At 46.5% G+C, this 23,370-nt stretch overlaps 1 protein-coding gene across 1 annotated transcript in view; it reads right to left on the bottom strand.

Annotated features, from left to right (window-relative positions):
* The window catches only part of EHD4 (EH domain containing 4), an 88,518-nt gene that overhangs the window by 11,082 nt on the left and 54,066 nt on the right, over positions 1–23,370 (bottom strand). Inside the window, exon 4 of the mRNA XM_086321814.1 lies at positions 8,363–8,775. Within this exon, the coding sequence (XP_086177940.1) occupies positions 8,363–8,775 (413 nt within the window). The remainder of the gene's footprint in view (positions 1–8,362; positions 8,776–23,370) is intronic.

The following is a 23,370-nucleotide window of genomic DNA, read 5'->3' as shown; positions in this document are numbered from 1 at the left end:
ATCTTTATGCATCGTAACACATAACAGGCACCCCAAGGGCCATGGTCCTTGGGACAGGAGGAGGGTGAGAACCTGGTGGAAAGGGATGGGGGTGCTGGGTGGGAAACAGCCTGGTTCTGGTGACCAACCTAAGAGAAAGGTTCACCAGGGCTGGTATATAGGAGCACCAGGAAATGAAGCTGAGGCTGATGGAAATGGCTGATGGGCATGGAAATCTGTGCCCAGTGAACAGTGAGATGAGGACTCCCATAACTTCCCTTCAGACAGTTTAGATCTCAAGATCACTGAAGTCATTTCGGCACAAGACCAGCTGCCTAGGACCAGGCTGGAAAACAGAAGTGCCCTGTGGGAGAGGGAGACCTAGTACATGATGGGGGAGCCCCAGAAACCTTGGTCACTTAGGGTTAGCTGGCCTGGCACTGTTACCCAAAGGGTGGTGAATTCCGATGGGAGGGCTCTGCTTGGCTTGTGTCACCTCCTTCCCTAAAATTTCCACCCTTCTACTGATTTCCAACTTTAGGATGTTAAAAAACGCTCATAAGGTTCTCTTTGTATATCTAGAATTCTACAGAGTAATTTAGAAGCCAAGAAAATAAATAAGAAAAGATGAGAAACAAGGCAGTGATTACAAAAAGAAAATGACTATGTAGCTATGGAAAATTCTATTAAAGAAAACAGATGCCTGCTATAATCTTGTGGAAGAATGAAAATTGAATAGAGGGGGTAAGCAGATACATTCCATGGCTCAGTTGAGGGCCTCTGTGTATGGATATACACCAGGCACAGCCAAAAACATTTTGCTAAGATTTGAACACTAAAGTGCGTGCATAGTGCAAATGCTGACATGTTTGGACCAGACAACGCTAACTTCTCCTCCTGTATAAAGGTCATTTTAACATAAGCACACCCTGTGCTGCCTGGCTATTTCTGCAAGTATGACTGGGACAGATGGCTGGATAGCATCACCGACTCAATGGACATGAATTTGAACAAACGCTGGGAGACAGTGGAAGACAGGGAAGCCTGATGTGCTGTAGTCCATGGGGTCATAAAGAGTTGGACACAACCTAGGAACTGAACAACAACAGCAGCAACAATAGATTGGGAGAGATGCTTTTACACCTTCCTGTCACTGGTAAACTTACTTACTTTTCAAATTAAAACAACTTAAAATATTCGCACAGTTCTTCAAGATAACTAGAGAAATCCAAGGTTTGGGAATCCTTTTATTTAGAATCATGGGCTTTAACTGCATTCCTGAAGATATGATGAATAAGTATTAACACTTGTAAGACAGGTAATTTCCTTGGCTGGATTAGTGAATACCTGGCTTGGTTTGGATGGGGCGGGGGAGGGCCTGTGTAGCTCCAAAGGACTTGGAGGGGTTGTCACATTCCCCTGGGAAGAATAAGCTGTCACCAGCTGTCCTTGCATTATTTCCTTGGCCTTGGCCCTCTTGGAACCTCTGGACCTGTGGACCCCTCTCTCCACCTGCCCTGCTTTGAAGGTTCCTCCCAGCTAAAGGAGCAAGTACCCCCACCTGCTCAGCCTTCTATCCACAAGGGCATCTTTCCAAGACCCCTTCCCAGAGCCCACATCTGGGGCAGCTGCCAGGGCCCTGTCCAGGGAAGGCTGACTCTCCACCCAGTCCATGGGACTGGCACCTTGTTCTTGAACACCGCCTGATCCCCAGGGGCCTGTGTTCCCTGGGCTGGGCTGCAGGCGATATGCCCCTGCCACAGCTCTCCCCGCCCTGCCGCCTGCTCTCCATCCCTGCCCTCGAGGTGCTCACTGCTGATGACTAAGGCTGCTGGATAATGGGCCACCCTTGGATGCCAGGCCTCAGGGCCCGCCTCCTCCCACCTGTCTGGCATTACCTGAGTCGTGACCGCAGGTGACCTGCTCATGCTACACGCTGCTCTCAGCCTCAACCTCCACTTCCAGGAAGCTCTACTGGCCTGTTCTGGGGAAGTCTCCTGTTGTCCTGGCTCTGCATGGTCGCCCCCTCCTGGCTTTCCCTGGGCATCCTAAGACAATAACCCGGGGTCAGATTCGATGCATGGGCCCTGCCTTTAAGAAGATTATCATGTTATGAGGCAAATTACAATCCTTAGAATCACAGAGTATTAAATCTAGAAGGGGTTCCTTTAAACTGATTGAATTCCTGGTTCCAGGAAATTCATATGACCCAAGGTCATACAACTAGTTAGGAGATGCCCAGCTGGCAGTAGCATTCATCTGCCTCATTCCCTACCTTACAGAATCAACTTTTTGTTAACTACTTTTTCTGGGTGTGAATGAAAAATTGTACTGATGCTGCTGAAATCTGGAATTTACACCAAACTGTGTCCAATGGAACAACTTTGAGGTTTGGCTTCTGATTGTTCCTAACTCACAGGGAAGCTTTGGAAAGATCACGTACTCTTCTCTCCCCAGACTCAAAGAAATGGATGCATTATGGCACATGATGTCAGTAAAGACTGCAGTCTTCTAGTAGGACTGAGTCTTGTGAGTTTCTAAGAGCCCATCGTAAACAAGGGGCAGCCAGGGTGGCTGAAATCCCCACTCAACTTGAAAAGCTCCCTCCTGCCCTAATGTGTCCAAAGGTGTGTCCCCAAATAACACAGGACCGAGGGCCAGATCTGGCGAGGGTCCTCAGAAGGAGGTAGAGACAGTCTGACTCTTTGTTGTTTATAATCAGAGAAAATTAATCAAGAGGAAGAGGAATAGGATAAAGCAGAGGTGGGCAGGATGGGACCTCGTTCTGGGAGGCTGGGTCAGGCCACTGCTGCCCACTCGCTCACTGGACAACTCTGGGTGAGCTGTCCCTTCCCTGGCCTCTGCTTGCTCACCCACAAAATGGAGCTGACAATCCTTACCTCACAGGTTTGTGGTTATGAGAATCAAGAGAGAGTATGTATTTGAAAGCACTTTGTCCATGAGAAAGAGGAGTAAAAATGTTAATTGATCAATGACCAGATACTTGTAGCTGGAGGGGTAGTAACACCAGAGGTGGCTTGTGGCTAATTTGTCCTTACAGAACAATGAATAAACTCTCCATATTTAAATAGTAACATGATTAATCTGGGTTTCAAGTTCTTCATTCACAAGCAAATGGCACTGAGCCCTGTTGAACTTCTGAACGTTTTTATCTTGTCCAATTCACCCTTTCCCTTGTATAAAACTAGAAAAGTCCCTACTCATCAAATGGTGATGACCAAGGGTAAGCCAAATGGCTCAAAATGTCAGGTTTTTTTTTTTTTTTCTGGGCTAATAATGAGCAGAGAAAGATGGATTAAATGAACATGGATTTATAGTTCACATCTATACTCTGCCACAATCTCATGAACTACGTCCAGTAACAAGTGTTTGTATATCCAATGCTGAGAAGCATTTACACAGAGAGATACTGGCTGTAACTACCGTGGGCTTGGAGGGCAATCGCAGCAGTGAGTGTGGGAAGCTTGCAACACGCATGGACAGTAGGAATGGAAAGGTCTATGGAATCTGGATACTGGTGAGCGATGTGGAGCCAGTCAGGCCAGGAAACATGGTTCTGCATGGAAAACCTCAGGGTCGCCCAGGTTTAATATGACCTGATAGAGATCTGCACCTTTGCAGGTCCAGCTGGAAACCTGCATAGAACATTTAACCTGTGGGGATCAGCGCATTTTAAAAGTGGATTTATTATGATATAAAAACTTTAGTTCATAAACTGAAGACCTGGAAGATGAACCCATGAGATAGTAAGTGTGAGGCTTCAAGATGCAGCTGATTGGCTCCCACTTGGGTTCCTTATTCTGTTGAAATCAAAGCTGGAACCAATAGCGGATGTGATTCTGAAGAGCCTTAAAGGGGATGCGAGGGGCCCACCCAGTCATCTGAGTCAGCCTTCAAAGAGATAGGCTACCCTGTGTGTGCGGACTCAAGCTAGGACTCAAGCTACTGACACACCCCCAGTAGCTTGAGGCTGCTGACTGAGCTATTTTTAAACACCGCCTGGAAGACTAAGCATCAAAGGGACAGCTACCAGCCCTCGTAGAATGATTCTTACATAACTTAGCTTGGGTCCATGTGGCGAATTTCCAAATGTCTAATTTCGCCCCCAGAAGGAATGGGCGGTACAGACAGACTGGAAAGCTCAGTCCTCCAAGCCACATATGATGAAGAGGAGAACACACTTTGAAGACAAAACTAAATTCCACAGAACTATACTAAATGCCCCAAACCACTGACCTCTCCTTTCCTTTCTCATTTTTAGTTTGTTCCTTCCTCAAACGTTGACTCATTTTTTTTTACTGAACAAAGGTCTCCAAGTGGGTGGGAACCTTTCCTATTCGTGAGCAGTGTCTTTATAAAAGGTGGGGTCCTACAGTAAACTTGCCTTGCTTTTTATCTTTGTGCATTTATCCCACAAACTACTGTGATTTAGAGTTTGAACCTTATTTCATTAAAAAAAAATTTTACATTGACCAAGTTTTTCAAGTCTTTATTGAATTTTTTATGATATTGCTCCTCTTTTATGCTTTGGTTTTTTTGTTGCCAGGCATGTGGGATCTTACCTCCCCAGCCAGGGATCGAACCTGCACCCCTTCCATTGGAAGGCAGTCTTAACTACTGGATTACCAGGAAAGTCCGTGAACTTTATTTAACTTGGCTATTTTAATGATATTGGATAAAAGTAAATTCTTATCTTCTAAACCTTTGGTGGGGGCTTTCCCCAAACAGATTACTCTAAAAAATCATGAAATGAAACTTGACTGGCATCTGAGATTATGAACAGTCTTCAAAGAAAGATGTCTACTGATATCATAAGATATATACTCTTTGAGGCTAACCAAAACACCCACTCTAAAGATTTCCTGTTCCTTGAAATAAAGGACTGGGGGAAAAAATGTAAATAGAAAAAGTAGGGAAATCATTAAGTTTCAAGAGATCTTTAGTAAGAGTGCCATTTTTCATATTATGGGAAATGTCATATTTATGATACTTGGATTACTGCAGAACTCAGCAGGACATTAACAATGCCATTTCTGGCTTTTATTTCTGGATGGGCCACTAATTCTACCTAATTATGGTGGTCTATAAATAGAAACACTCCACCCACCAACTCAGAGCTTCCCTGGTGGCTCAGTGGTAAAGCATCTGCCTGTAAGGCAGGAGATGCAGGTTCAATCCCTGGGAAGATCCCCTGGAGAAGGAAATGGCAACCCACTCCAGTATTCTTGCCTTGGAAACCCCATGGACAGAGGAGTTGGCAGGCTACAGTCCATGGGGTCACAAAAGAGTGGGATACAACTTAGCAACTAAACAACAACATACCAATACAGATCTGACACCTGCCAGGTGACATCTGGAATCTTATCCTTTGCATACTTTCAAAATCACAGCTTGACAAACTTCTAAACTTTGTAGGGTTTATGTGGATGGAGAATATTATTGAATAGTCAGAATGACAGATTAATGCAGAAAGCTAGGGCATAGTAAAGACCAACAGATGCTGTCCACGCTGCATTTCAGGTGAATGCTTTCCGGACCAGGGAGTCAGGCCCACTGGAGTTTGAATCTACAACTTCAGGCTGGGAAGTCCTGGCTAAGTCAGGTCACCTTTCTGAGCTTCATTTCCCTTGTATGAGAAATGAATGTCCAACTCTGCATACTGTGGGCAGGATCAGATGAAATAACACATGCAATGCAAATCATGGGGCTTCTAGAACATTACAGACCCTCAGTCAAGGTTGGCCTGCCAAAGGAAAGCTGGATCAGGAGAAAGAGAGATGAATATATCAAAACCCAAGAGCATTTTTATGAAACAGGCACACTTCATAGCGTAAAGCTCAGGTGACCCCTTGTCCATTTCAGCAACAAGTTCACAAATGGAACATAAAACTGCAGACAGTGTATGAAGTGCATGGCACTGGTTAGTGGTCAAGGCTATTGTGCTGAGTTCAGCTTCTCTGCCTGAGACTGTTTCCTGCCCCCCTGCCAGCCTGGTGCTGCCCCAGGAACACACTGGCACAGCTCAGGCTGGAAACATCCGTACTTCAAACATTTTCCTTTATGAAAAGGAACAAGCCAGATACTATTCTTAGGAAGAAAAAAAAAGAAGACAAGCTTTTTTCCTAGAAGTAAGCTCAGCAATTTGACTGCCCCCTGCCCCCACCCCCTGCCTCTACACAAGGGCTTTCATTATTCCCGTGTCAGGCACAGCAGCATTCTGTGCCTCTAAACCCAGGCCACGCCAGCCCCTTCACAGGGCTCAAGGTGCCAGGATGGCAGCAAAATCCCATGCGCTTGGCACTCCCAGTGAGCCTTTTGCCTTTTATTTATTTATATGATCAAACATAGCTGCATCTTGAGTTACCAGGCCCTCAGCGATGCCTGGTAAATTAAAAAAAAAAAAAAAGTCCATGGGCATTTAAAAATAGTTTAAAAGATCTTGAGATCTGCAAAGGCTATGACATCATTTACCAGCCTTGGTTATACAATCATTTTGGGTATTACATACCCTGAAGGTGAAGTTCAGTTATATCAGCTAGAGAAGAGAAAGACCACATACCAGGGGGTCACTCACTGGGCAAAAACAGACTTCCTGCCACTGAGCCAGGGAGGGAAATCATCTCAGGAGAGCTGTAAATTAGTGGATTTACAAGCCTTGCAGAACTGGAACAAAAGTGGCTGTTCCGGGAAGGAAGCAGCTTGTATGAGAAGAAAAGATAGAGAGCTGTGACTCAGGAGCACAGGTGACTGCAAATCAGCGGAACATGGGTGGAGGGTGTGAAAAAGCCTTAGGGGGAGCAAGAGGAAAGAGCCATCCAGGGATGATGGGCGGGGTCGCAGCCAGCGGGGTGTTTGGTCGCAGCCAGGAGGGATGCTGCCCTGGAGCGCACAGGCATGCAGGCAGTGAGGAGGGGCTGGACGGCTGGTCACCTGCACGACGGTCACCCTCAGTGGAGCCCTCCCTGCTCCCCACCCCAGCCAGGTCCCTTCTCAGGGCACACTGTCTACACCTGGGCACTCACAGCTCACCATTCTGAAGAGGGGAGTTTGGCGCCTCCTCCTTCACCTGACTAGGCTGCCCAGCCCTGGCCTAGGGTGCTGTTGACCTTAGTAGGCAAAGTAATGGTCGACTCTAGAAGGCTGGCCTGTGGGCCCCTAGGCCAGAGCAGAAGCCCCTCGTGGTGCAGCAAGAGGAAGTGGGGAGACGCAGGTTCTGCCATCAGAAGCTGAAGGAAAAATGAGGCCTCCTGACCAGGGATCTGGAGAGGCAGAGCCTGGGACTGCTTCTAGCAGAAAGGACAAGACCAAAGCAGAAGGCTAGGCTGGAAGCCAGGAGGGCTGAATTTAGTTCTTTGTCACTAAAGACCTCTGGTTCCCAAACTTGATTGATCATCAGAATCACTGGGGGAGCTTTACACACACACACAGACACACAGACTGACAGACAGACAGACACACATACACACACACACTCTACCCCCAATCAGAGGCTCTGGGGCAGGGCTTGGGAACTTACATTGCTTAAAGCTCCTGGGTGCTTCTGATGATCACTGGGACTAGATAAACTCTAGAGGCACTTATGGTATTAGGTGTTAGAGGACTATCATTTTATGAAATGTACATACAGTTTTTAAAGAACCTTTTTTTTTTCCTGTACTTTTTCTTAGAGGAGTCACATGCTCCCCTCTCTTCAGAGGCACAGCAAAATAGACTATGCTGTTAACACGAGGGTGGTCAGATCACTGCCCACCACCTGGAGGCACAGACTCCTGGGGCTGCTAAAAGGCTCAGCCATGAGGCTGGAGAGTGGGGACCACAGCCCAGAATGGGGATATGGTGTACCCCCTCCCGAAATGGCATAGTTGGTGAGCTGGGCTGAGCCAACCTCCTGTGACCTCTCTGTGCCCTCGTGTGACGCAGGGCTCCATGCCTTAGGCACAGGGTGACAAGTGCTGGTCCCTTGGCACCCCAATGGTCCCACCAACGCCACCTTTCTCTGGTTCGGTGGGTTATCTTCCTGCCGTCCTAACATAGCAGCAGCATCCAGGTGGTGAGTGCATGCATTTCCCCAAGTACCGGGTGCTACGTCAAGCACTCTGCAAGTCAGGTCACACAACCCTCCCAAGCACCCTGGGATGTGCTCTTACTAGTTCCATTTTATAGACTGAGTCAGGCTTGGAAAGGAGTCACTTGCCCAAGATCACAGAGGTAGGAGCCAGAATCTAAAGAAGATACTGATTGTCAGGCTTGCTTCATAACCCTTCCATGTCCTGTTCCCTGAGGCTCCTGGAGTAGAACCTCCGCCTGAGGTGCGTGTGGGAAGACTCCCTGCCCAGGCTGCTGCTGGGGGTCTCCAGCTTACCTTGGCCAGCCGCGCTCGCTTGATGAGGTCATTGAGTTTGCGCACTGCCGCCTTCTGGGGAAGGCTCTGGATGTCTCTGAACAGGTCCTGGGCCTCGGCCTCGAAGAGCCTTCGGTTGTCAGTGTTCTGCAGGGGCTGCGTCCAGAAGGAGCCAATGTAGACGCGTAGCACCTCAGGTGTGTTGATGACCTTGCCCAGGGACCACATGAGGGCCCCATAGACTCGCATCAGCTGTTGTGTGTCCACTTGGTCGGCCTTGTTCAGCACTACACGGATCTTGTCGTCTTGGCCCCGGAAGGCCTTGATGGCCTCTGAGAACTCGTCCGAGATGTCCAGTTTGTGTGCATCAAAGAGCAGGATAATCCTGTCCACCCGCTCAGCGAACCACTGAAGGACCTGGCAGAAGTCATACCCTGTGGGGAGGGAAGGGGCAGGTCAGTGCGGCCGACTACTACGGGGGCTCAGAACCACCTGGGTCTCCAGCAGCTGCCAAGGAGAGTGCCCCATCTTCAAGCTGGAGGAAGGGGAGGACTCATGATATGAAAATTGTTTCAAACGGGGCCCCCTGGGCTGGATGCATAGAGTTAACACTGGGGATGCTGGGAGTCCTTGCATGGGCCGTGCCAGGGGATACTGTGGTCACTCTAATTGGGCAATGCTTGCTTCCATATTTGTAATTTCTTTTAGCCCCCAGGAGTCTCTTGTTTCACCTAGTACGGTCTTTTGGTTTAATGGCAAAATTGAGTGATGGCCCTGAAAAAATACAGGCCATGGGTCAAAAGCTCTCAATTTCTACCAAAGTCTCACTTTTCTGAAAGTAGCAGAGCTGGAGAAGGAAGAAACCTAGTGGCCACCTGAAGTCTCATGGAGTGTACAGGAAGTACCACAAAAGGGAAATTTCCATCTATCTAAATTTAAGAGTGTTAAGGAGATCAGAGGTTGACCTGGCCAAAACCGTGACCTATATTTATCATTTGGACTATTTATATCTTATGTATGTTGTAAATATTTTTAAAATTGTGTTTCACAGCCATTCCATGAAATGGTCTCTTGCCAATTTCTTTCTAAAAATGACCAGACCCATGACAATTCTGTTTATTTTACCTTGGCTGTGTACCAACACACTCCAAATCACGCACCCAAATCAACACTCCTCTCGGCTTGTGGTCAAGGCTTTTGAGCATTTCTCAGGGAGGTAAGTCCCATGAGAAGCAAACAGAAGGGGCCAGCCTCCCAGGCTTATTTTTATTCTCAAGGCTGATTAGCTCTAGAATCAAGCCTCAAAGCAGTGCAGTCAGAACCCAAAAGGGATATTTCCTGACCCTACTTTTCACGCTCTTGCCTCTTTTTTTAGATCTGGAAAACTTTCAAACACATATAACAGTCTAGAGAATAATGTGATGAACATTGACGTGCCCAACCTGTACCTTTAAGAAATTTTCACTTGACCTTCTTTGCTTCAAATACTTAAAAAAAAATGAAGTGTAGTTTATTTAAATAACAAAATACCACATAGCGGCGAGGGTGAACTAGATTTTCACTTGTTAACACAGGCAAATCTCACACACACAAAAAATCAGTTTCAAAAGGACATGTATAGCATGATAACATTCACTTACAATGTTAAACGGAGAAGGCAATGACACCCCACTCCAGTACTCTTGCCTGGAAAATCCCATGGATGGAGGAGCCTGGTAGACTGCAGTCCATGGGGTCGCTAGGAGTCGGACACAACTGTATAACTTTCAAGTAGACAACCTGAGCGACTTCACTTTCACTTTTCACTTTCATGCACTGGAGAAGGAAATGGCAAGCCACTCCAGTGTTCCTGCCTGGAGAATCCTAGGGACGGGGGAGCCTGGTGGGCTGCCATCTCTGGGGTCACACAGAGTCAGACACGACTGAAGCGACTTAGCAGCAGCAGCAGCAGCAGCAGTACAATGTTAAAAAAGTAACCTTTGGACATGTACTACAGCTCGAATACAAACATGTTACATGGGTTTGCAGATGCTGGTTGATTCTGGGGATGGAGGAAGCGAGGCCTCTAAAGTACATGAAGGCCTAAAGGAGAATGAGCTATTAGACAGAAATAAAGGGGGTCCATGGACTAAAGTTTCCATGAATTGAAGAACAGGTGTAAGAGGAGTAACTGGGCAAGCAAACTGGATTCAGATACATTTAAATAGGGACTTCCCTGGTAGTCCAGTGGTTGGGAATCTGCCTTCTAATGCAAGGGAGGGGGTTCGATCCCTGGTCGGGGAACTAAGATCCTACATGCCACAGGGCAATTAAGCCCAGGGGTCACAACTAGAGAGCCTCACGAGCTGCGACTACGGAGCCCATGCGCCACAGCTAGAGAAAGCCCACGTGCCACAATGAAGACCCAGCACAGCCAAAACTTGAAAAATAAAAAGATACATTTAAATAAAGAGAACATTCACAAAAGTGCTGAAGCCCTCCGTGACCCCCTCCCCAAGCCCTGTCCTCAACCTCCTCCCCAGAGGAAACCACAGCCCTGGATGCAGGGCTTTATGTCACCGCGCATGTGTGTATGCTGCCAGCTCAGGCCTTTCACTTCTCTTTTCTGTCTCACTGAGGGACTCCCTGATTCCCTGGGGGGAAAGGAGACCAAAGGCAGTTTCCAGAATGTGGGCTAGAGTTTTTCATTGCTGTCAGCACCAGTTTAGATCAGAGGAAAAGCGAAGACCTATGGAACAGGTCATAGCATAGGATATGAAGATTCTGAGTTAACATTTCACTTGGTTCTGTCCCTGTGAGGCCAGAGCAAACCTCCTCCTAAGGTAATGTGGGTTCTGTCATTTGAGACTAACCTGTGCACCAGAAAGCCCAGATCCTGGGTAGGAGATGCTCAGTGGATGAAAGACGGCGCTGTTCCCTGGGGGCTGCGATGACGTTTTGAAGCCACCCACTGAAGGCCCTGTGTGTGGATTTACTTTTCCAATAGGGAGGATGGACTTGTCACTCTGACCCAGTGTCTCTCTCATTTGGTAACTGAAGGTTCATAAACAGATTGAAGAAAAGGCTGTGTCTGGCATGCACACTCGGGAGGACACCGGTTGTCCTTTGCTGAATGCTCTTCCTGTTGGATGGGGGTTAGCATGGGTTCCTTGGGGACCACAGATGCTGAAGGTGTGATGGACAGTCTCTTGCATCACTCGTTGGCAGGCTGGGGTACAGATAGGTGATTTAGAATCAGACAATCATCTCCTGGGCTTCCCAGGTGGTGCTAGTGATAAAGAGCCCGCCTGCCAATGCAGGAGATGCAAGAGACGCGGGCTCAATTCCTGGGTCGAGAAGATCCCCTGGAGGAGGGCACGGCAACCCATTCAGTATTCTTGCCTGGAGAATCCCCATGTCCGTGGGGTCACAAAGAGTTGGACACGAGTGAAGTGACTTAGCATGCATGCAATCCTCTCCTACCAGAGGATGGTGTTGAATCTTAAGGGAATGATGCAAAGACACAGGGAAAATGAGAATTTATTTATGGGAGAGATGGCTGAATTTAGATGGTGATAGGACTTCCCTGGTGGCTCAGATGGTAAAGCGTCTGTCTACAATGCAGGAGACCCGGGTTCAAGCCCCAGGTTGGGAAGATCCCCTGGAGAAGGAAATGGCAATCCACTCCAGTACTACTGCCTGTAAGATCCCATGGACAGAGGAGCCTGGTAGGCTACAGTTTATGCGGTTGCAAAGAGTCGGACACGACTGAGCGACTTCACTTCAGTGGCTTCCTAACCTAGTTTTTGAGCCCAGCTCTCCAGTCTTCCTATCCATTCTGTGAACAGCCTGATTTTCTGAAAACTCCTTTTCTGCTCAAGTTAGTTAGCTTCTTTGGTTTGCTACCAAGGACCATGATTGGTAAACAATCTATCTCCACATTTGAATATTTCCAAACTATGTATGCTTTTACAACCAGTGCCAAAAGAAACTTGCCACACCAATAGCTGTCACCTCCTCTGTATGTGAGCACAGTGTAAATTCAGCCATGCAGACTTGTCTCTCTTCCTCCATGGGCTGCCTGGGTTGACTGGTTGACCTCTACAGTAACATGTGTGTTTCAACTTTAATTTGGGTTCCTAAAAGTTATTTTAAAAAACACTTCGTTCCAATGCTTCAGTGAAATAAAAAGTTACTGGGAACAGAGCTGCCAGATCTAAGTGTGCTAAAGTGCAGCCAGTCCTCACCTCTGGAGGAAGAGGTGCATGTCTGTATTCTTTTGTTTTAAAGTCATGATGAAAGCTTGGTAAGGATTAAGCAGTATGGGTAGGTAGAAGTGCTTTGTTTGTCATTAAGAGGTGTAAAAGAATGGCTTGTCACATGTTAGGCAACACAATCAAAGGTGAAAAAAAAATCACTAAGTGTCTCAGAAGAAAGCAAAGAATTGTCAAAGCTGGGAGAAGTTGGTCTGCTCAATTTTTTCCTCACATGCAGTTGCTGTTATTGTTATTTTACCATTTTTAAGTGTACAGTTCAGTGGCATTAAGTGCATTCGTATTGTTGTGAACCATCACAACCATCCATCTCCAGAACTCTTTTCACCTTCCCAAACCGCAACTGTGCCCACTAAACAGTAACTGTTGATCCCTTCCTCCGTCTTCTGGGTTCCCAGAGCCCTTTGCTTGTTCTCCTATCAAATGACTTTACACAGTGGATTATAACCTGATGGATGTACAGGGTTCTCTCATTAGATAGTAAATTCTTTAACCGTAGGGACCATATCTTCCTCACAGTGGCACAAGTCAGTGATTATCAAAAGTGTGGGCTTTGGATTCAGGCTGCCTGGGATTCTAATCCTACCTCTACCACTTACTAATTTTGTGACCTGGGGCATGCTGCTTTATCTCTCTGTGTCTCATTTTTTCATCTGTAAAATGGGGCTAATACTGGTGTCCATATACTTCACGGGGCTGTGGAGTATATGGGTGAAGCATTTAGAATCATCTTGGCAGCTAAGTTCTCTAAAATGTTATGACCTGGTTATTTGAAAAACCCTTGCATCCAATTCCCAGTGCCTGGTGGGGGCAAAATAAAGATTTGCTGAAAGATGCCTGGCTGGGGTGAAGTACAGCCTGCAGCCATGGAGAAAATCAAATTTCCCTAATTAAACTGGGTAAAGATGACAATGCAGTGATGCTCGAGCCACGTGAATCAGTGCTCAGAAGATAGCTGATAAAATATACTGACTGAGCAGAGACTGCTCGTATTTTATGAATAGAGCCAGTGGCCTTTCCTCCCTTACTTGTGAAACAGGGAGTTCTACCAGTTGGTCCTAAAGACCCCGCGTGCCAATTCACTTCTGTCAATCCAACTCTTTGCAACCCTGTGGACTGGAGTGGGTTGCCATCCATTCCTCCAGGGGATCTTCCCAACCCAGGGGCTGAACCTGTGTCCTCTTATGTCTCCTCTGCTGGCAGGTGGGTTTTTACCACTAGTGCTACATGAGAAGCCCCTCAAAGACCCTGGGTTACTTCTAAAACAAGGCAATGATTCCAACCGCAGGATCCTCCTTGGCTTAACAAAGTCCTGTGCACACCTGTGCTGGCCAGGACAGCTCAGGGCAAACCTTGGTGCTCAGCAGGGGAGAGCAATGAACTCCCCTAGAGGTTCTGTCACAGAGGGCCGTCAGGGGCCTGTCACCCCTAGAGTGAGCCACGCTATACTAAGTAGGTCTGTGACGGTGTTACCCCTTAAAACAACGTTGAATACCAGTGGCCCTCAGACTGAACGTGCTCTCAGCTGCTGTTTTGTTTGGCCTACAGGGTGTCCTTATGTTCTGAGCTCACGGCCTTTGGTCTGGACAGCACTGTCCACCTGGTGCCAACTTCTGAGTGGGAACACTACGGCTCAGACTCTGCCTTAGAAACCCAACTCTGCCCTCCAGCCCTCCTGGGCTCCTGAGGGGCACTCCTAGCTGCCACTCTCCCCACCTCAAAGAACTGCATGGCATTACTTCACAGGTGCCTCTCACTTGGGCTGGGAATGTCTGAGGGCGGGGGCCTCCCTATCCTGCTTCTCCAGCCCAGAAGCATGCTTGCCAACACAGCCCTCAGGAGTGCTTCCTGATGGACTCAATGTATTCTGTGGGAAAACGTTCAACGTTCCCTTTTTATTTTTTGGCCACGCTGCATGGCTTGCAGGATCTTAGTTCCCTGACCAGGGATCAAACCTAGGCCCTGTGCAGTCAAAGTGCAGAATCCTAATCATTGGATTGCCAGGGAATTCCCCTAAACTTCCCTGCCTTAAACAATTTCTCGAACATGTCTCTTTGGAAATCAAAAGTACATTAAACATCCTAGAATTTAATAAGACATTTCAAACACACAAAAAAGTTTTAAATGGATTAATTAATAATTATCAAGTTCCTAGGATGTGCTTGGAATTGCTGCTGAGGGACATACTGCCATAAAATTGAGGCTGCTAGCTTTACCCAGAATAGCCCCAAACTGGAAATAATACACATGTCCTTTGGTGGGTGAATGGCTAAACTGCATTGCGTCTATCAGTGGAATACTACTCAGCAATAAACGGGTGGGGCTACTGATGCATGCAACACACAGGTGAATCTCAGAAACACGCCAAGTGGGAGAAGCCAGGCATTAAAGAACACATAACTGTACAATTCCATTTACACTAAATTCTATAACAGACAAAGCTAAGCTCCAGTGACAGAGAGCAGATGAGCGGTTGCCTGGGACTGAAGATGGGACTGGGACTGACCACAAAGTGCCAAAATCAAAGAAGGAACTTCTCAGGGTGATGTACAGTTTCTGTTTCTAGAAGATGGTGGTGGTTACACAAGAAACACGAGTACAGGAGTAAATCTGCAAATTCATCAAAACTCAGAAAGCTGTACAATTAGAGTGAGGGCATTGTAATGTACGGTACTTCAATAAAACTGACTTAAAAAGTAAAAATAAATATGAAAGAAAAAGAAAGGATGGACAGAAGGCTGCAAAGAAGAAAGAAAGGGAGAAGGGAAAAAAGGAAAAAAAATCCAAGGTTGCTGAACTTGTTTGAAGATATACATCTCCACACACTGCTGAGTGGACCAGGAAGTTGAAAGCTGTTCAAGGGAACTATGTCATGAATCTGGCCATGTATGGAGTTGGATTTAGCAACAGTTCCAACAGTCTTGACCACAAAAGTTAATGTAAAATTTGGCTTGTCCACTGAAACTTTGAGAGTCATGAATTTCACAGTGTCTTGCCTCATGGCTGAGGTGCTTAAAGTCTTTCATCGTGACAGACCAGGGATGAGAGTACTCTGAGTTTATGAGAATCAGTTCCAGCTGCACAGAATGAAATAAGACCCAGGGCACACAGATCTGGGCATGTGAGTACACACCCCCAGGTGAGCATGCCTGTGGGTGTAGGGTATATACATGCACATGTATGAGTGTGTGTGGAGACCATAAAATTCAATATAATAATAGAACTGTCCCCACGGTACTCAATATATTTTAAATATGTTATCAGTCTATTATATATAGGAGCTTCCCAGGTGGTGCAGTTAGTAAAGAATCGCCTGCCAATGAAGGAGATGCAAGAGACGCAGGTTTGATCCCTGGGTCAGAAAGATCTCCTGGAGGACGAAACGGCAACCCACTCCAGTATTCTTGCCTGGAAAACGCCATGCACTGAGGAGCCTGGAGGGCAATAGGCTATGGGGACTATAGAGTTGCAAGAGTTGGACATGACTGAACACGTCCACAGATGTAGAAACCAAGGCTTAATGATTTTAGACACCTGCCCAAGGTTACACAGCCAGCAGGTAGTGGAACCTGAACTAAAACCAGGCCCCTAGAGGAGAGGTGCTGATGACAGACATTTCAATTCTGTAAGATGTTCCAGTGGAACTTGTAATAGTCTGGAACAAAACAGAGGTGTAATCAGTTCAATTGTTTAAAAGTACAGCTTCTCTTTTTGCAAAAGGACCCCACAGCTATATGGCTTTTGGAGCTGGGAAAGAAACTTTGTCCTGTGGAAGATCCCAGCTTGGCATTCCTGGTTCCACATTCTGGGAACGAGGAGGAGGCAGGAAGGAAGGGGCCCTTTCCACCCAATCAGGGGGCTTCCGTCACAGCCCTGTGGAGACCACGGTCTCCGTCCTTGCTGACAAGCCTTACCAGGAAATGGCATATGAGGTCAGGACAGTGGCCCCAGGCTCAGGTAAACACAGGGCAGACACCCCAAGGAAGCAAATTTGACTGACTATTTTTAATAGCACAACAGAAAAAAATGCTTCAGTTACTTCCCAAAGCCAAGTTTCCTATTACGTGAGTTTTAATCAAGACGTGTGTCAATGAAAGAATGCAAGATAATGGTTCTCTCTGCCCTTGCTGCTAGTGCCATTCTTGGGGTGGACAAGGCCCCCTGACCAGCCAGCCAAGCCCAGGACTTTGCCCAGAACTTCCCTTCTGCCTGGAGTGCCTTCCCTCTCTCCCATCTCCAACCACCCATGCCCTCAGGAGGCCTCCCCCACCCAAGCAGAGCAGCACGTCCCTGCCTCGCGAGAGGGTCTGTTCTCTGCCACAGCCCGTGCTCTAGATGAGACTGTCATCATCATGTCTGGAGTCCAAAAGCCCACTGCAGCACACCTGACACTCCCTAAATCCGTTCCCCTGTGATCTGTTCTCCAGCACCAGTGATTTTTCTTGTGGAGCACTTACTCTCTATAATGATATATTTATTTGGTGATTATGTGACAGAAACGCCAAAGGGAAACTTCACCCCTCATCTGTTCACCACTGTTCACCCAGGATCCACCACTGAGCAGAGTAGGTACTCAGTAAATCTATATCTAGTTTGTGCTAAGTCGCTTTAGTTGGGTCTCACTCTTTGGGACCCCATGGACTCAGAGAACCCCTCTGCCCATGGGGTTCTCCAGACAAGAATACTGGAGTGGGTCGCCATGCCTTTCTCCAGGGGATCCATTTATTCCCCTCCAAAATTAAAAACAAAACTACTGTATGATCCTGCAATCCTACTCCTGGGTATCTATCCAAAAGAATTTAAAACTGAGATCTTAAAGAGATGTTAGCACTCTCATGTTTACTGCTGCATAATCCACGTAGCTGAGATTTGGAGACAGCCTAAAAGCCCATTGGCAGATGAATGAATAGAACAAATGCGGTGTATATATACACTGGAATAATGTGTGACAAGGGTGAGCCCTGAGAACACTATACCAAGTGAAATAAGCCAGTCACAGAAGGACAAATACTGCATTATTTCACTTACATGAGGTGTCTAAAACAGACTTGGAATCATAGCGTGGACTGGTGACTGCCAGGGGCTGGGGTGAGGGGAAACTGCTAAGCAAAGGGCATAAAGCTTCAGTTATTACCTAGCGAAAGTGAAAGTTACTCAGTCGTGTCCGACTCTATGCAACCCCATGGACTATATACAGTCCATGGAATTCTCCAGGCCAGAATACTGTAGCCTTTCCCTTCTCCAGAGGATCTTCCCAACCTAGGGATCGAACCCAGGTCTCCTGCATTGCAGGCGGATTCTTTACCAGCTGAACCACAAGGAAAGATGAGTACATTCTAGAGAACTGCTATACAACCCTGTCTGTAGTTAACAATACTGTACACCTAAAAATTTAAGAGGGTAGATCACATGGTAAGTGTTCTTACCACAATAAAATGAAATAAATTTGGTTTAATGAAGTGAATTGCTTTAAATAAGAAGCATAACAATTTTTAGCAAGTCCAAGGGTTTAGTTGCTTAAATAGTGCTGTGAGTGTCTTAAAAAAGGGCTGTTACTAATTATAGGGAGTACAAATCATCTCAAAATAAACATCAGTTGTCTAAGGGGTCACTCAAGTATTAAATATATATTTTCAAAAATAGTCACTTCAGTTAACAATAACAGCTACTTCAATTAAACATGTGCAGGGAGTCCTTGTTTTGTTTCCAGGACGAGTTTACTTCGCAACTGGAAAAGGCTGTTTCTGAAAATGTTACTGGGGTTGGATGCAGAGTGACTGCTATAAATAAAGAATTGCAACAAATATTTACTGAGCTCTCTTAACATTCCTGCACTGTCAGGAGAGCTTCACATGAATATCATCCCCTGTAATCCTCACAGCAACCCCGTGAAGCATGTACTATTATTATCCCCCTTTTACAGGGGCTTCTCTGGTAGCTCACATGGTAAAGAATCTGCCTACAATGCAGGAGACCTTGGTTTGACTTTTGGGTTGGGAAGATCCCCGGAGTAGGGAATGGCAACCCACTGCAGTATTCTTACCTGAAAAATCCCATGGACAGAGGAGCCTGGCAGGCTATGGTCCATGGGGTCACAAAGACTAGGACACGACTGAGCAACTAACACGTTCACGTTTACAGGTGAGGATATAGAGAGTCAGAGAGGTTAAACAACTTACCTGGGGTCATATAGCTATTTCCCAGGGGTGCCAGAATTCAAACCCAGGGATGCCGATCCCAAAGCCTGTAATTTTACCCACTGCACTGTGCATACACCAGGATGGTGGGATTAGAGGTGATTTTTTTTTTTTTGGTGGGGTGATTTTTATTTTCTTCTTTTTGGTCTTCTAAAAAGTAGTTTTTAAGGGTCTTGTGATGAAAATATATTATTTTTGTAATAAGAAAAAAATAAATATGGACAAAATCACTGGTCCATATATAGACTGGGCTAGCAATATCATTTAGGAGGGCGTTCCCTTCCTTCTAAGGTCTGGATTTCTAGCACTTTCTAGCTTATCACCATCTCAGGAAACACAGGGAATGAAGTGATGCCTTTGTAAATACACAACTTGCTGTGAGCAGAGGCCGCCCCGCTTCACTAGGGTGAAGCAGCGGAACACACTGGGGTGGGGTGAGTAGAGACGCTGCTGCTGCTGCCCTCCCCGCCTCGCTTCTCTTCTCTAGCGGGCTTCCCCCTCCTCCCAGCTGACCAGACACACAGTGAGGCTGGGTGGGGTGGGGGTGGTCCAGGCTCCTGCTGGGTATTGGGGGAGCTGATATTAAACCCCTCCCTGGATCTAACAAGACTCTCTGAGAAGACGAACGCTGCAGCATCTCCATCTGCATGCTTGTGCTGTGCTATCATGTCCAACTCTCTGCAGCCCCATGGACTGCAGCCCACCATGCTCCTCTGTCCATGGGATTCTCCAGGCAAGAATACTGGAATGGATAGCCATTTCCTGCTCCAGGGAAACTTCCCAAGCCAAGGATTGAACCCGAGGCTCCTGTGTCTTCTGCATTGGCAGGCAGGTTCTTTACCACTGAGCCATCAGTGGAGCCCCTACATCTGCATATAGCAGTCACCTTTTTGAGGAGGTTCAATGTGTATCCCCCTCAGTTTCCAGATGTTAATGGTAACCTCCTGGAGAATGTAACTGGCTACAAGAACAACCCCACAGTTATAGAGTTCTCCACCGCCCTGTGCCTGGTCTGGCCACTAAACACACCACTATTTAAATTAAACCAAGGACCGAGCATGTTCTGGGATGGGCTTGGTGTTGTTTTTCCCCCAGCTCCTCTCCCCACTCCTCTCCCTTTGGGATTTAGTCCAATACCTTGTGAATTTATTTTTTGTGCCTGTTTCCTCCTAAAATAAACAAGCTAGCCCCACAGCCTGTCTCTCCTTCCTATGGGGGATGTTGTAAAGATAACGATGAGGCAGACAGTGCTGTGTGACCCCAAAGACCCCAGACATCACAGAATCACAGCACATGGGCGGACAGGAAACAGAGAAATGCTCCACTTGAACAGTCAGCACAGTGAACGAGGCTTCTCCTGGTCACGTGGCCAAGTCAAAGGGAAAATTGGGTTTCATATTTCACTTTCCATTCCAGGTGAAAAATTAAGTTAAGAAGCAGATCTGAGCCCTAGGAAAAGACAGCAGTAGTACATGCCGTTGGAGGCTCTTTGCTAGAGAGAGATCTTGGTGAAAATCTATTAGGAAAAATCTACACGTCTTGGAGCTTGGATCAGCTGCTTCAGTGCCTGCTCTCAGTTTCTACATCTATCAGATGGCTCGGATGATCAATACGGATTCCTTCACATCGTACAGATATATATGATGGTTCTGAACATTAAGCTTTTCTGAAACAAAAAGTCAGATTCTCAGGAAAATCAATTTAGTGCCTGTATAGAAGGTAGCATCAAGTTCTAGTATCAGCATAAGAATGTAAACCATCTGGATGGTTACAGGAATATTCAGTGACTACCTCTAGGGGATAAGATGAACAAGTAACATGTTTCATGTTACTATATTCATTTCACTGGACCCATGTGCTGTGGCATTTTGGGGCTGATTTGAAGGTTCTTGCATGTTTCCATAGGGGCAGTTAGTTGCCCTTCAAGAGTAATTTCCTTGTCATTTAATTCCAAACACTTCTGTACTGAAATAAATTAACAAAAGAAAAGTCACAGAATTTGAGACTTCCAAGGATACTGAAGAAGTCATCAGATTCAACCTTCTAATACTATGATTAATAGAATTCAGGAATTGAGTGTCACGCACACGGAAGTCGTCCCTTCCTCGCTCTCAAGTGGGCTTTGTGTACCTCAGGTGAGAAGGTCTCGTACAATATGTCTATAAATCAGGCAGAGGCAGTCTGTACTTGTACTGGGTTTTCTTGAGGCAAAATGCCAACGGTATACAGACTCCACCCAAGGATGATGAGGCCAAATACTTACAAGACTTCCACCTTGACAATGCATCTTGTCATTTTGTGGTTCAGAAGGACAAAGAAACAATGTTTCTTCACGTCATAATTTTCCACAGAGAAATGTTAAACCCAGAGGGTGACAACTTTGGATCAACAAATGACTTGCAAAGTGACCTCTGCCCTCAACCCCTGCCCTGCCCTGTTCCTTTTAAACATTCCCAGCGTTAAGTGAGTGTTCTGTGAACATGTGGACAACAGCCAGTCATGAAGATCAGCTCAAGCAACTAAGCTATCAGATAACCCACTCTGAAAGCCAAACTATTATTTGGAGATAGTTATTTCTGGATTTACGTCACAGATAGAAAGGCAGATCAAGCCAGTGGGGACCGTGTGAATCCAAATTAGTAGTAGTGTTAGTGACTCAGTCGTGTCTGACTCTTTGTGACCCCACGGACTGTCGCCCACCAGGCTCCTCGCTCCGTGGAATTCTCCAGGCAAGAATACTGGAGTGGGTTGCCTTTTCCTTATCCAAGGGATTTTCCCAGCCCAGGGATCTAACCTGGGTCTCCTACACCACAGGCAGATTCTTTACCATCTGAGCCACCAGGAAGATACACTTATTTTATTAAATCAGAGTTTGTGTATTTAATAGTTACCAACAGTATTTCAAAATGGTCAAATATTTCCAGAAAGGAACTTGAGAAGATTTGTAAATACGAAATATGCCATCCACCTAGCAGACAATGCAAAGATAAAGCGAAGATGAAAACAAAAATTGGTATTGCCCTAAATTGGGGAGGATGTGTGGAAGCAGGCACTTTTGTAATTGTTGGCCAGAATGTAAACAGGCACACCTTCTAGAGAGGCATTTGGGCATCAGTTAACACAATAAAAAGACCACAGTTCCTTTTGATTCAGCAATGCCACTGCCAGGAGTGTATCTACGGTTCCATGATTGCACAGACTATATATACTTGCACTGTATATGCAAAGCTGTCTGTATTCTGTGGCACTGTGTGTAACAGTGAAAGACTAGAAACAGCCTCAATGCCATCAATCCAAAGGACACCAGCTATTAATTCTGGCACAGCTCTATGATGGAATATGAAGGACATAGCTCTAAGGCTCCAAAATGGATGTGCTCCAAGATTCACCAAGTGGAAAACTCTTAGTGTGGAGCAGTGAGCAGAGGACCCTCCCACTCACAGGAAGAGGCTGCGGCTCCTCTTTCTAGGAGAGGACCTGGGGATGTGGCTGTGATAGGTGTCCTTCACCGTTTAACTTCTTGTAACTTGACTTTTTCATCCCGACATGTACACACGTCCACACAGAATGGTGGTGCTTCTGAAGAGCGCTTCAGAAAGGCGACGTGGAATAAACGGGCTGACTTGTGCTTTCAACCATGATTTGGATTCAAACAGGATGGTTTTGAGAAAGAGACAAAAAAGAATCCAGGTGAACTGGCAGTTTCCACAGGAAACTGTATCATGGCCCATGTGGGAAATACCCCCAGATACCAGAAAGGGGATTATGGCAAAAAGAACCAGAAGAGTGACAAGAGCTGGGGCCCTCACCACAAGAGGACACCCTCTCCGGTCACTCTCTGCAGTCGGTTCCCCAACATCATGCGCGGCTGCATTCTCCTTGTACTCCTTCCACAGCTCTCCTGTCAAGTCCAAATATTTCCTTTACCCTTCCTCTCCTTTTTCAGGTCCCTGGAAGCTCAAGGTACTTGTCTGCCTAATTCCCAAGACTCAGCCACCACCCAGCTGACCAGGGATCCTGGTGGGTCTTTTGGGGACCACTCCAGCTCCATGAAATGAACAAGACCACCAGTTCTTCAACACCACTCTATGTCAAATGGCTTGTACATGTTATGTCACTTTATCTTCAAACAACTGGAGTGGGGGGTTTCCTCACTTTATACAGGTATAAACTGAGGCTCAGATGGTCCCACAGTGAGGTGGGGTGCTGGGATGTGAGCCCAAGTCAGTCTCATCCAGAGCCCACAGCAAAGGAAAACAAAGACTCCCTGAAAGCACCACTATTTTCAGTGCGTTTCCACTACACGCTTCAGAGCTAATGCCTATGGAGCACTTGGGTATTTGCACGATTATTCAGTTCTAACCCTGTGAGGGAAAGCACTTCTCTCATTTTATAGGGCAGGAAACTAAGTCTCACAAAGACAGAATAACTTGCCCCAGGTCACCCAGCTGGTCAGTGCCAGAGCCAGGGAAATGGAAAAAGTCCCTGGCCAGTGTTTACTACTTTTCCGCTTAGAATCCTGCATTTACAATCTACCTCTCCTACTCTCCAGCCCCCACAGGGACACAGTGACAGAGGA

The sequence above is a fragment of the Bos grunniens genome, chromosome 10, assembly GCF_055505025.1.
Source record: "Bos grunniens cultivar Pamir isolate PY7600 chromosome 10, Bosgru_T2T1.0, whole genome shotgun sequence".
In the NCBI taxonomy this organism is placed as follows: Eukaryota; Metazoa; Chordata; class Mammalia; order Artiodactyla; family Bovidae; genus Bos; species Bos grunniens.
Note: the sequence above shows the minus strand (reverse complement) of the source record. Positions and strands in the feature narration are given on the sequence as shown.